Source organism: Mastigoproctus giganteus, chromosome 13 (assembly GCF_048544385.1).
Source record: "Mastigoproctus giganteus isolate SK-2022 chromosome 13, ASM4854438v1, whole genome shotgun sequence".
Taxonomy (NCBI): Eukaryota; Metazoa; Arthropoda; class Arachnida; order Uropygi; family Thelyphonidae; genus Mastigoproctus; species Mastigoproctus giganteus.
The window spans coordinates 62915661-62929935 of NC_143587.1; the positions used below are offsets into that span (position 1 = coordinate 62915661).

The following is a 14275-nucleotide window of genomic DNA, read 5'->3' on the forward strand; positions in this document are numbered from 1 at the left end:
GCGTCCCATCTACTGGAACTGGCCCACCTTCCCGTGGTGTGGACGAGTATCTAGAAGCAGCCTTCCTGGTGATAACTGCTTCTGGGTAGCCAAGAGGTCAGCATAACACAACAACATAACATGCATTAAACTACACGAACATTGCACTATATTACACGCTGGCCTGTTTTGCAGAGTCTGTTCAACGTACAAAGAAACGAGGTGGATTTGAACGGACGTTCTAGGAGCCACCCTACCTACACACACACATGTCCACATGTCCACATGTACCAACGAGTCACATCCAGATCCCTAGCGTGGGGCAGTTGTTGTTTTGGGGTCCAGCGCATTTGACAGAATTTTGTTATGAGCTTGTTAATGGGGGGGGGGGGGGTTGAAGCTCAGTTTATAGTCGAAGACGACTCACAAGTCTTGACCACTGGGAAGGAATGCCGTCTAGAGAAGCTTGGATTTCATTGGGTTGGCACTTCAGAGAAAAGACAATTTGGGCTGATTTGGCAGGGTTAATCAGGAGGCCAAATTGATGGAGATACGATCCTGAGTCGTGTAACGTTTCACAGATCTTTTTATTGATGTTTGAGAGATGTTCGCCGGGGTTAATCTGAGTATATATCTTAATATCATCGGCATAGCAGAGTATGTCTTCTCTCTGTTGCACAAACGGAATATAACTGCAGTAAATAATGGTCCAGAGAGGACTCCGCCTTGGGGAACTCCCACAGCGATCTTTCTCCAGATGTGTTGATCCATAGTGTCCTGTTTACATCAATCCCCGTCCAACAGGCTGTAAACTGCACCAAGAGGCTTCTAGAAAATGACTCAAACCTACCAAACAAAACACTGTTCACTGATGACACCTGTACCACCCTCAACCTGTGCTTGTCCGGCAGCGTCTTTACCTTTGAGGATTCCTCATACCAGCAGGTACATGGCACTGCCATGGGTGACCCTGTTAGTTCCATTGTGGCCAACATCGCCATGGAAGAACAGATATTCCTGAACCCACCAGTACCTATTACATGGTGCAGATACATCAGTGACATCTTCACCGTCATCCCACGTGGCTCTGAAGCAACGTTGCTAGAATATCTCAATTCCTTGTCAACGTTCATCCAGTTCACTCTAGAGTTAAAAGTATCTCTCCCATTCTTGGAGGTCCTGGTAAAATGCATGGGCCCACATCTAGAAACCTCAGTCTACTGTAAGCCAATGTGGTGCAGACAGTTCACAAACTACAGATCTGGCCATGCTTCAACAGCACTACCGCACTCTTTTCTGCAGGTCTTGAAGCCACTCCAGCACAGATGAAGCTAGGCACGATGAGATTTCCAGAGAGAGTGAGGACAGACTTAATCAATTGTGGCTACCCAACCCACATATTGGACAAATGCTTATTACAAGTGCAGGAGCTCACAGTCCACCCAAGACTGCCAACAACTCAGGACAATGTGCCTACCGCCTACATTCCCTCCTATCCAGGCATGTCAGGCCAGATCTCAAAAATCCTCTGAGAATACCACATGAAATGCGTGCAGCTGCCTAGTATAAACTTAGGTTCTCTGGTTTCCAACATAAAGACTCCGGTCACCACTCTCTTACGCAGTGGTGTGGTATACCGCATAGCCTGCAAAGATTGTGACAGCTGCTATATAGGAGAGACCACGAGACGTCTTCAAGACCGCCTCGCAGAACACGACAGATCGATTCGCATTGCTGACATCGACCAGTCGGCAATCGCAGAACACTACTGGTCGACCCACCACGACCTCAATCCCAAGCGGGACTACGAAGTAATTGACCAGTCCCGACACTTTTGCTACCGCCTCTGGTTTGAGTCAATATATTGTGTAATTCGACAGCCATGAGCCGCTGTAAGGGCATGAGGCTACACCCCATCTTAGAGGCAACTGTTTTAAGTCTAGATAAGCGCTGGAGGCAAAACTACGCACGTCCATGCAGCAACAATGAACATTAGTTTAATGGTTGAATGGCCTACCTCTAGTGTTACATACTGCTATTACTAGCAGTATGTAACACTGCTAGTAATTTCAGTAATTTCTGCAACTATTTTGAATGTTTCTTTCTGTTTATAACGTAATTACAGGTCAAACACAAGTAGTCAAGGGGACAGTGAAAGTGTGATTTTAGCGTAGATCACTAGCTTTCATCATTCCGGTAATCCCCTAATCCCAGGGGCGATCCTATATAGGGGCAAAATGATATATCTGCCTATGATAAAAATAATATCGATTTTTTTTTACTGCTACATATCATCCTAGGGTATGTGGCGCCCGGGTGCAAATTGAAATTTGCGCCTCCCTTTAAAATTTTCTTCATATAGGTATGTAAGTTTCCGGTTTTCAAGCGCCCGTGGAACGTTGGCGCCCGGGTGCAGTGCACCCCGAGATGGGGGCACCCCTGGTGCCGTTTGACACTAAACTCACCCATACACCGTAGAGACTGCCCGCCACTAGGGTGTAGGGACGTGACTTAAAACTGAATGATTTTGCCCCCCCCCCCCTTCAGAAAGTCTTGCGATCGCCACTGCTTATCCCAATCCATATTATCGACATCATTGAATCCTTAAGACTTATCCCGTTGCTGACGTGGGGACTTTTATGGGCCCCTTTTCACAACATCGGTTGGGTTAGTCGGTCTCGGGCGACGGTAGCATGGTTTTTTTCTCCCGGAAACTCTAGTTTTTCTTAAAGCAAAAAAACTGCAAAGCGATTACAGAACGCGCACAGTATGGCCTAAGTTGCTGATGTATCTAAAGCCCAGCAACAGCAATCTCCAAAACAAGAACAAACAACGGTAATCTATTTACTATAATTTTTTACTCCCACTTCAAAGAATAATGTAAAATAAAGTTTAATACTGTATTTGTGCAAGCATCTATTTAGCTCTTGCTGGTCGGTCTGTCATCAGGTAGTCTCACTCATCGGGAAAGTATCGGGTATCGTTGGGTTCCCACCTGGCCGTGGTTCTGTAATAAATTGTGCATAATCGAATTAACCATTGCTTTATTTGTGTCATTATATTTTTACCCGTATCACATTTACCATCGTATGTTGAATCAAGTAAATGCGAAAATCATCGGTTATATAGAACTTATTGGTTGGCCTTAGGTCTATTTGCGAAATGCTTTTACTATATCTGCCAATTTTGCTCAATATCCAAATTAAATATTTTTCCCCGGTTCTGTCGAAGAACAATTCATTGTTACATACAAGCAAATTTGATTGCTTACTATGCTGAGTTTTTTATTATTAATAAACGAAGTTGCAAAGTGTTTTTTTTTTTTTTTTTTTTTTTCGCTCTAGTTCTATACAATCGATATAGCGTTTTCTAAATGGACAGTATCGTTATACCGTTACAGCGTTATAACGATGTGCCGCCACATTACTAGAGTAACTGGCTTACTAAACAAAAGTAGCCCCGGCACAAAGTACCCGCCCAAACCGAAGCAACAAATCCAATTGGACAAAATTTAGACTCCAGAAGACCTTGAACACTTTAGTAACGTCCTTGAGTCATGGTAACTCACAGGTATATTTAGGTATTTTCAAGGTTAATGTTTAGAATATGGTGCTGCATCCCATTTATCTTTGCAACAAGGAGTAACCTAGCTCCTCCTAGCTGCTGGCTTTCCTCTCAGTGATTGGACGATCTATTCCCAAGTTAAAACCAGCTGCAAAGAGGGGAAAAGCATTTTCTCATCCAGGGGCTCAAATCTGGTGAGTATGGGCTTGGCAAACCCAGGGTCCTGAGGTGGATATCATCATTCTTCTCTTTCTTGGTGATTCCTTTCTGCTTCTGACACTCTCTCTCTCTCTCTCAGGGTAACTCGGGAATTTTTTTTTTGGCTGGTGCAGCATAAGCCTCAGGCTTCCTTGTGCCATATAGCTAATATTACTAATACTAATTTTAAACCAGTGCCAAAAGGAGAAAATCTTTCCCAATTTGAAATCAGTGCCAAAGGGGGGAAATAATTCTTGGGGGCTCTCCTCCTTTGCTGCTGGTTTCTCTCTCTCTCTCTCTCTCTCTCTCTCTCTCTCTCAGGGTAACTCGGGAATTTTTTTGGCTGGTGCAGCATAAGCCTCAGGCTTCCTTGTGCCATATAGCTAATATTACTAATACTAATTTTAAACCAGTGCCAAAAGGAGAAAATCTTTCCCAATTTGAAATCAGTGCCAAAGGGGAGAAATAATTCTTGGGGGCTCTCCTCCTTTGCTGCTGGTTTAAAATCAGGAAACAAAGTTATGCATAGATATAGATCTTCCAATCAGTGCGAGCAGTAGCGGATTAAGGTCGGTTGAGGCCCGGGGCGCAGAAGAAAATATTGGGCCCCTTAAAAAAAAAAGAGAGAGACAGGGAAAATAAAAATACATGTTAACCATTTTTTAAAATAAATAAAAAATATTATGTACTATTAATGTTTTATTTCCAATAAAATTTGAATATAATATATGTATAATATATGTATAATATAAATAATAATAGCATAATAACAATCACAAAGTTTTGAACTAATAGTTGAACATATTAGTTCAACTAATTTGTTGGGGTTTTGCGTGGGCCCTTCAGAAGTCGGGGCCCGGTGCGCCCGCCGTTAAATCCGCCTCTGAGTGCGAGGAAAGCATCAGGTGGGAGGAGCTAGACTAGTTCTGCACTTCTTGTTGCAGAACCATATATTCTAAAGTTTAACCATTTTCAGTTTTGTTTATTTATTTTAGTGTATTTTTAATTTTTTTTCTGCATTTCAGTTGTCATTAAAATTCAGTGTTCCTGTGCTAACAAAAAATAAAATAAAAAAAAGAAGAATGGAACTCTGTTATTGTTTTCAAAAATATATTTTTAATATAGTTGAAATAAATATGAAAATGCAAGATCAATCATTATTACAAGTATGCATTAGATATGTAATAAAAAAAAGTTAATGAGATAACTATGGATGTAATTAAGCTATGAAATCCTTGAGGAGGAAATACCCTTTGGCCAATGCTGAGTGTGAAGGAAAATTGTTTATCCTTCTACCGCTTAAAAAGGTTACTTGATGTGAAAGAAAATTGTCTACCGTTTCCACTCTTTAAAAAACAATTTTGCACCATGGATGGAATTATTATTATTGGCAAATGATACAAGGAAGAAGCTTATACAAATCAGGCAAAAAAAAAAAAAAAAAAAATGACTCACCTCATGCTGAAACCAAATTTTCACACATCTATCTTGCAGCCAACTATTTTCAATTTATGTCCCCTCATATGTGTTGTCAAAGAAAGAGTAAAGATCATCAGCCTTTAGTTCACCCAGTCTATTGAAAGCCTTAAACACTTCAATCAGGTCTGCTCACAGATGCCTGGTTTTTAGTTATTGCAATTTGTAGAACTGTAGCCTTTTGTGGTAAGCTTAACCTTTTGTATCCTTGACTAATCTGGTTGCTTTTCTCTGTACCCTTTCTAAGAGATTCAAATCCTTCTTAAAATGAGCCTTTCACACCTGTTTGCAGTACTCAAGATGTGGCCTAATGATTTCTTTATATAGTGGGATAATCCCTTCTTGTTCTTGCTCCAAAGTTAATCTTAAATTATAGGAGAAAACCTCATACCTTTTTAGTAGGACTGTTAATCTCTCAACACTCAATCGTGGTGCCTCCGTGGCCAGGTGGGAAGGTGCAGCAGTGCGTAGCACACCCTTGTTGATTAGACCGGGGTTCGAGCCCGTCACCACCAAATACGGAGGATGCGGAAAGGTCAGGGAATGACCACTGCATATCCCGGAGCAATATGGCCTTAGTTGCTAATGCTCCTAAAAACCAAATAACAAACAAACAAACACTCAATCGTGAATGATTATAATATGAACCTAGCCCCCATGCATAGTCATAAATAAATCTAATTAAAATAATCATGCCTTCAACTCTCATATCACGTCAATTGAATTGGAAAGAATTACAGAAAGATGGCAGCCACCAACCTCCAAAAAACCAACCAACATCACATGCCACCACGAGAATTGAAAAACAGTTGTTGCAAAAACCTAAAAATGACGAAACAAATAAATATCCGTTAATTCACACGTAAATTCGCGAATGACTTTTGTATTTCTTGTGTTGTTGTTGTTTGTTTGTTATTTGGTTTTTAGGGGCATTAGCAACTAAGGCCATATTGCTCCGTGAATATGCAGTGGTCATTCCCTGACCTTTCCGCATCCTCCGTATTTGGTGGTGATGTGCTCGAACCCCGGTCTAATCAAGAAGCGTGTGCTGCGCACTGCTGCTCCTTCCCACCTGGCTACGGAGGCACCGTATTTCTTGTGAACACGGTAACAAACCAAATAAGGTGGTCTCTTAAAAGAAGTTAAAAAAACGGTTTTAAAGTTTAATTTATGTGTGAATTAATGGTTATTTATTTGTTTCGTTGTTTTTAGGTTTTTGCAACAATTGTTTTTCAATTCTCATGGCAGTATGTGACGTTGGTTGGTTTTTTGGAGGTTGGTGGCCGCTGTCTTTCCGTAATTTTTTCCGATTCGCTTGACGTGATATGAGATTTGAAGGCATGATTATTTTAATTTGATTTATTTATGACTATGCACGCTGTACGTTCATATTATAATCATTCACGATTGAGTGTTGAGAGATTAACAGTCCTACTAAAAGGGCATGAGATTTTCTCCTATAATTTAAGATTATTATAATAATAGGACTTATTGGGCTTCATAGTCCCTTTTGATTTGAATTAGTAATCCAAAAGTTAATATATATCATTGACAGAGTCCCCATGAGCTGTTCCAACAGTCTGTCTATGCTGCTTAGAGAACTTCATGTTGGACTGGGAAGTTACCCCCAGGACTCCTTCCTTCTCTATCACTAATAGATATGTTATTCCTTGATTACTGCTGCACCTATGCAGTATCTTGCATTTACCAATGTTAAATCTCAATCGCTACATCTCACCAATCTGCTTAGTTTTTCTAGGTCTTGCTGCAGTACTATGCCTTGATTCCTGTAAACCTTTGGTTTATCTGCAAACTTAGACAATAAGCTTTATGCCGTCATCAGTAGAGTTAATAATTATTGTAAACAGCAAGGAGGCATATCATGAAACCTTGAGAGACTCGACTAATAACATTAATCCAAGAAGTGCAGTGCCCATTTATAACTACCCTGTTTTCTGCTATTCAGTCATTCCTTTATCCACAACCGTAATTTTCCCCTAATGTCACACGCTGCCTCAATTTGTATAGCACTCTTACGTGTGAAGCATTGTCAAAAGCTTTTCTGAAATCTAAATATGTGATATCAGAATTATTGTTTGCATCTAGTTTCTTTGTAATGTCCTTATGTAGTGCTAAGTCTAGTATGGCAAGGCTGGACCACACTAGACTTATCACTACTTAAGGTCATTAAAAATGGTTTAAGAAGCCTGCTAGAAGATATTAAATAGTTCCTTTGTTGCTGCATCATAGTAGCTAATCAGATTGATCAGACAGGATCCTCCTTGTAAAAAACCCATGCTGTGATTTCCATATAATTACATTTACGTTAAGATGATCCTGTAGTACTTCTTTGACTACTTACATTATTCTTTGACAATTTCCATTATTTTCCTTGGAACAGAAGTCAACCTTACCAATCTAAAATTCTCATGTAACCTTTTGATCCTCTTTATGAATAGGAGACACATTTGCACCCCTCAGATATATAAGAATCCTTCCCTGAATCCAAGGAAACTTTCATAATCATGGCTAAGGGTTTGCTTATCTCTTTTGGTGCTGCATTTAATATAACTGGATAGATACCAACGGTCCTAGGTGTCTGATTTACTTTCAGCTTCAAATACTGTGTAACAACTAGCAAGTAAGTTGTTAAAAAATAAATAAATAATAAATATATATAAAATTTTGGGAAGTGTAGAATTTTTTTTTCTACTGAAATTTTTTTCATCTACTGAAAAAAGTAATCTAGAAATACTAGATACTGAAAAAAAGGGTATATTTATACTATTAAATTTGTATTTAGCCTTGTTATGATGATATTTTTATTATACTTTTGTTTTTCAGGTACTGAATATTGTGTCACACCAGCATGTGTGACAGTAGCAAGTGCTATTCTCAATGCAATGGACCATACAGAACACCCTTGTAAAAACTTCTATCAGTATGCCTGTGGTGGATGGATTAAAGCTAATCCTCTACCAGATGGAAAGTCTATATGGGGCACTTTTGGAAAACTATGGCAAGAGAATCAGCTGGTGATGAAAAATGTATTGGGTAAGAAGTTTTATAAGTTTTCTTTTGATTTCACATACTTCAAAAATATGAGATTTTTAAATAAGATTAAATGCTGTTTTAATGCTGAATTTTAATGCTGTTTTTTTATAATAAATCCTATAGATGTTTCACAGAATAATAAAATGCAGGACAAAATAATGCTTATGCAAATTAGACAGAAGATTTGGATCCATAGTTTAACAACATGCACCGAGGTTCTTTGCATTAATTAGATAACTTGAAATTATGATATATGGTATAAAGTATATCTTTATTTGTTAAAATATACTGTACTTGTAATAAACCATTTTCCAGAAAATATTTAATTCTAGCCAGTTCATTATACCATTTTTTTTTTACAATAAAATAGTCTTAGATTAGTGTTTTGAGTGTCATTATTTGGAAAATGTGGATTTCTCTGCTTTTGGGGACCATGTACAGCTAGCTATTTTGCCTAGGGCTAGTAAATTTTAAAATCTACCTCGGTATTTCATTATTTTCTTTTTTTTTACTGCAAGGATGTCATAGAGGTATAGTCTGGATTATCAACATCCGATTTGAATGTGTTATTGGTACAGTGGGGAAACATATCTTTAAAATATCAGTGTATATAACCAAATTATACGTATATTTTTCTTTTTTTCAGGTACATTAAGATTTTTTTATTTCTTAATCTGCAGTATCTATTTTGCTGTTAACTAAAAGTATTGCAGTAAAACATCATTTTTTAAATTCAGTTGTAACTTTCAGATGCTACTTCTTGCTGTCAGGACTTATGTTTGCTGGGCTGAAATTTATCTAGCAGAACTTAAGTCCTGACTCTAGAAAGTAAGCCAGAAAAGACATTGTAAAATCGGCAGTTAGCTGATGTATCTTTAGTGGTAGAAAGGCACCTAACTGCATGGAAAACAATGTAGAAAAAATTATTTAATGAGAAATAAGAATAACTGCTTGGATAAGCTTGAAATACAATTTGCATATGAATAATTTTGAATCTGGTGCAGTTACAGCTTAACAAAATTTGGAAATAAGAATAATAGAGGCCATACATTCTGTTTCCTAGATCTTGCTCTCATAAATACTTAATAAAAATAAAAAGTTCCTAGGGTTTTATGTTCAGCTTTGTTCCTGAATGGGAGCACTGTTGTCTGATCTTATTTGCAACTGAGGAGAGTGAATATATACCAATCAACAAATGTACAAAATATACTTCATATATTAGTGCACTTTTACCACACATATTAGAAGTCAGTAATGCTTTAGTTGTACAGCCTTATCCACCTTTTGTATTAGTTGAGGCTAATGTAATCAGGTGTCCTACTAGCAGGACAGATCTGTTTTTAAAATTTCTGTCCTATCCTTTTTTCCATGATGTCCTTTTTGCCTAATATCTTTCTAGTAATATCCTACTTACACCTTTGTTATATTGGTAGTGGTTGTTAATATGCAGAGGGGCCTCATGATATCTATTGTTAATTAGTTCTTTAAAAGTGTGGTTGATAAAGAAATGATGGATATGGAGCAATATTTTAATGCTTGCATATTATAATGCTAATTGGTTCCAGCAAAATCATAAACTTAACACTGAGTTCTTATTTTGGATAAATAAACACCAAAAAATTTAATGATAATCTTATTGATTTAAACATATAATGTGCATATCAGTTTACTTCTCGAAGGATAAGTTGCTGTCAGTCTATATACTGGGAACTTAAAATCTGGAAGTTGAGGGGGTGTGACTTCCTGGAGGCATCATCTTTCTTCTTGAAAGAGAAATCTAGAGTTCATTGCATTCTAGTTGTCTTCATTGCCACAAGGAAAAACTTTCTGTATTCAGATATTCATCTAAGTTTTTCCACTCTGTAACCCACATCTTTGTATTATCTCCTCTACCTGCAATTTTCCTTGTCCACCTTGAGATTTTCAGAAATATCATTCTTAGCCTTCTTTTTTATTAAAATGGAATTCACATCAACTGTCTTAGTTTGCAGATTGGATATTGCTGCTTGTTCAGCACCCCAGTTATTGAAGAAATCAGTCATTTCAGAATTCTTAATTTTTTTTTTTTTTTATTCTCCATTTTCATCGACTAACTCACAAGGCCTTGAATTTACTAAATAAATACACACAAAAAATTGACATTTTTAGTGTGCGTCACCAACAGTTCAACATTTCAGAGCTCTAATTTCAAGCTTAATCAATTACCCAACTCAACTGCCCTTTCTTGCATTTTTTTGAGTTTTTCTTTTTGGAATCCAGAAGAATCAGCAATTTCAGGCCATAATTTCCTTCATGTTACATTCTTGACATTGAATGCCTTTCCAAAATTCCCTCAAAGTACACCTTTTCTCCATCAGTGGCCCTCAAGCAGTTGAAAGTGATTACACAGTAGTATCATTAGAAATTAGCAGTGGTATCTTGAATCATGAGCTGAGAGATCGATTTGTTTTTGATATAGAAGATGGGCACGATCATTTCATATCATTTTCATAATCCTATCACTAATTCATCTCTTCAAGGTGGTTTGGATAAAATGGAACTTGCCGATGATCTGCAATGCTTTCAAGTCATTATTTCTGAGATAAATCTTTACTGCAGGGCATAAATGATGGCAGAATCACCCTTGAAACAAGGTCCTGTTAAACTTTCTTGTTTTTGTAGTAGCAAACAAATATCAGTTTCAATTTGAAATCTTAAGCAGCATTGTCTTCTAGAAGAAGTCAATTGATTTGTAGATGACTTATAATATAGCAATTGCTTCTATTCCTTTATGATGAAAGTTCTTTTGGGTAACTTGAAGACTTCTTTGGGACTATCCAAGCTCAATAATCTGTGCAGAAATGCTGCCTTAATTACCCAGTGACTAGATATCAGTGCTTACTGGTTCACAACCAGATGAATTTGTATTAGTAAAGGCCAAAAAAAAAAAAAAAAAAAAAGCACAACTGCCAGGCATTTATTACATCATCCAAAAAGAAAAAAAAAACTGCATCCATTTTTGTCATTCTCTGACCACTACCAGAAAATATCATCCATCTGCTCCTTAAATTTTATCACACTGTTAATCCCATTCACCCAGGGATGCAGTTTATTCTAGTGGTTGATAACATACAAAAGTAAGTTTTCTGTAGTCTACTTTTGTTAGTTTTTCCATTGTTTGTTTCTTTTTCCCCACCTTTTTCAGTCCCATTTCAGTGTGATAATTCCACAATCATTTATTTTGCTACTCTCCCCTCCTCATTGCTTATACCTGAATCAGATATCCCCCCTCAAATTATGTCTAGTGCCTCTGTAATCCACATATTTGTATAATCTTCTCCATATGCAGTTTTATTCAGCTGCCTTGAAATTATCACAAATATTGTCAGCCTGTTGCTTAATCAAAATGGAATTCACATTAACTCCCTCAGTTCAATGTTGTTGTTGTTGTTGTTGTTATTTGGTTTTTAGGAGCATTAGCAACTAAGGCCATATTGCTCCGGGGATATGCAGTGGTCATTCCCTGACCTTTCCGCATCCTCCGTATTTGGTGGTCACGGGCTCGAACCCCGGTCTAATCAAGAAGCGTGTGCTATGCACTGCTGCTCCTGCCCACCTGGCTACGGAGGTGCCCTCAGTTCAATGATCAGAAATATAAATAGAAATATAAAGTAATAACTTCTCCATTTTGAGCAAAATGTTTTCTTTGGTTCTCAAACATTTAGTTGTAAGGCACTAATAAGTTTGCAGTATTTGTAAATTTTTTTTGTCAGCTGTAATATTCATGTTTGATAATATTCATTCTGATATTATTGTCATCTACCAGCTTCATAATGAGTGATAATTTTCAGTTTTGTTTCCAAATCAGCAGAGAACTGAACAGCAGAGGTTTCAGAACCTCTCACTAGATGTATTCTTGGTAAACTGAGTGATTGAACAATCTAAAATGATAATGGATAAGAGAAGACAACCAACAACAGATATGAGAATAACAATGTTAAACAGCAGACAACAGATGTGAGAAACAATGGATGTTGTGCTGTAATGATAATAGTTATAAAATAATAAATGAGCTATTGTAATCTAAGCATATGCCTTCCTTGGAGGTGACTGCAGGATTTTCTAAAGGGAGGGGCTAAAGCAGTGTGGGTTAACAAATCAGAATGTCTTGTTATGGAGAATTTTAATGTTCCAGGTGTTGACTGAAACTCGTGGGTTGGTTACTTACACACTAGTAAGACTTATAGATTTATTGGATGTCTGTTTATTGTAGTAGCATGTTAGAGAGGCAAAATGAGGAAGCAGTGCTCTTGATCTGATTGTCAGCAGCAATTCTTTATGCATTAAGAATATGCAGGTAAAAGACCCTCTGGGTGGCAGCAGTCAGTGTGCTGATGTGGGATTTACTTAAACATAACTAATGTCAAGGGTAAAAGGAAGGGCTTTTACTTTTGTAAGGATGACTAGAATGGTCTCAGACAGTTTTTAAATTCTACACAGTGGAACCATCTGATGATATCACCAAGAACAAATTCTAAATGGGAAGCATTCGGGGAAGTAATTGTAGAAGCTACTAGACTTTTCATACCAATAAGAAATACTGTTTCAGACTTAAACCTAAATGGATATCAGATGAACTGATGGGACTTGTGGCAGAAAAGAAAAATGCATGGCATGCATATAAATTATCAGGTGATACAGAAGCCTATTATAGATATAAACTAGCCTGTAATCGAGTCACAAAGGAGGTTAGGCAAGCTAAGGCAGATTACAAGGTTTTAGCAAAAAATGCCAAGAAAAGCAGGAAAGACTTCTTTACTTATATTAACAGTAGAAGGAGGGTTTGAATCACATTGGTCTACTTGATGTCAATGGTTTAACTATTATTTATCCTACTCAAGTTGCCAGGAAACTCAATAGATATTTTGCATCTACGTTCATGCATGAGGAGTTCTTTGGGGAGAGGAATGCCAGAAATCCATCAAAATCTAACAGGGAGCTAAATGATTTTGTGATAACTGAGAGGAAAGTGGAATAGAAATTGTTGAAGCTTAACATAAAAAAGGCACCTGGAGTGAATGGGATCTATCCAGTTATATTAATGGAGGTAGCAAAGGAGGTAAGCAAACACTTGGCCACAATTACAAGAGCATCTTTGGAATCAGGGGTGGTCCCTATGGACTGGAGATATGTGAATGTATCCCCAGTTCACAAAGGGGAGATCAAAAGGTGACACATGTAATTACAGACCTGTTAGCTTAGCTTCTGTTCCATGGAAATTAATGGAGTCTCTGGTTAAAGAAGTAATGCAAAGCCATCTGGATAGGAATGCAATTATAGGCAATCACAGCATGGATTTGCTAAAGGTTAATCTTGTATTTCCAATCTGATACTTTTATGATGCAGTAACAAAGGAATCGGATTCAAAAAAATAATTTTGTTATCATATACATGGATTTCAGGAAAGATTTTGATACTGTTGCACATAAAAGACTGCAGTACAAATTGCAGCAGTGTGACATTAAAGGCAAGTTACTGCTGTGCATAATGGGATGGTTGAGTGGAAGAAGACAGAGAATAGTTATTAATGGACTAGCATTAGTAGAGGCATTTGATGCAAGAAAGCAAGCTTATGCAGCATCAGCCAAAAAAAAAAAAAAGAACCCACTTCCACTTCACCCCTCTGTTTGTTCAAAATACCTGTCCAGCTGAGCCTTAAACTTATTTAGGCTATCAACTTCCACCACAAGGGATGGAAGTCTGTTCCACCAACCAACCACCCGCTGGCTAAAGGCAAATTTCCTCACGTCTATCCTACATCTGTCTTTCCTCAATTTGAATTTATGCCCTCTCAAGTGATTTTTTCTGAGCTAGAGGAAGAATCCCATCAGCATTGAGCATGCTTAAACCATTCAAGGCTTTATACACCTCTATCAGATCACCTCGCTGGTGCCTAGTCTCCAGACACTGTAATTTGCAAAACTTAAGCCTTTCTTCGTAAGAGCACCCCTTTATTCCATTCACT

At 37.7% G+C, this 14275-nt stretch overlaps 1 protein-coding gene across 1 annotated transcript in view; it reads left to right on the forward strand.

Annotated features, from left to right (window-relative positions):
* Positions 1-14275, forward strand: part of Nep3 (M13 family metallopeptidase neprilysin 3) — a 353718-nt gene that overhangs the window by 154613 nt on the left and 184830 nt on the right. The window contains exon 4 of the mRNA XM_090387832.1: positions 8062-8271. Within this exon, the coding sequence (XP_090243958.1) occupies positions 8062-8271 (210 nt within the window). The remainder of the gene's footprint in view (positions 1-8061; positions 8272-14275) is intronic.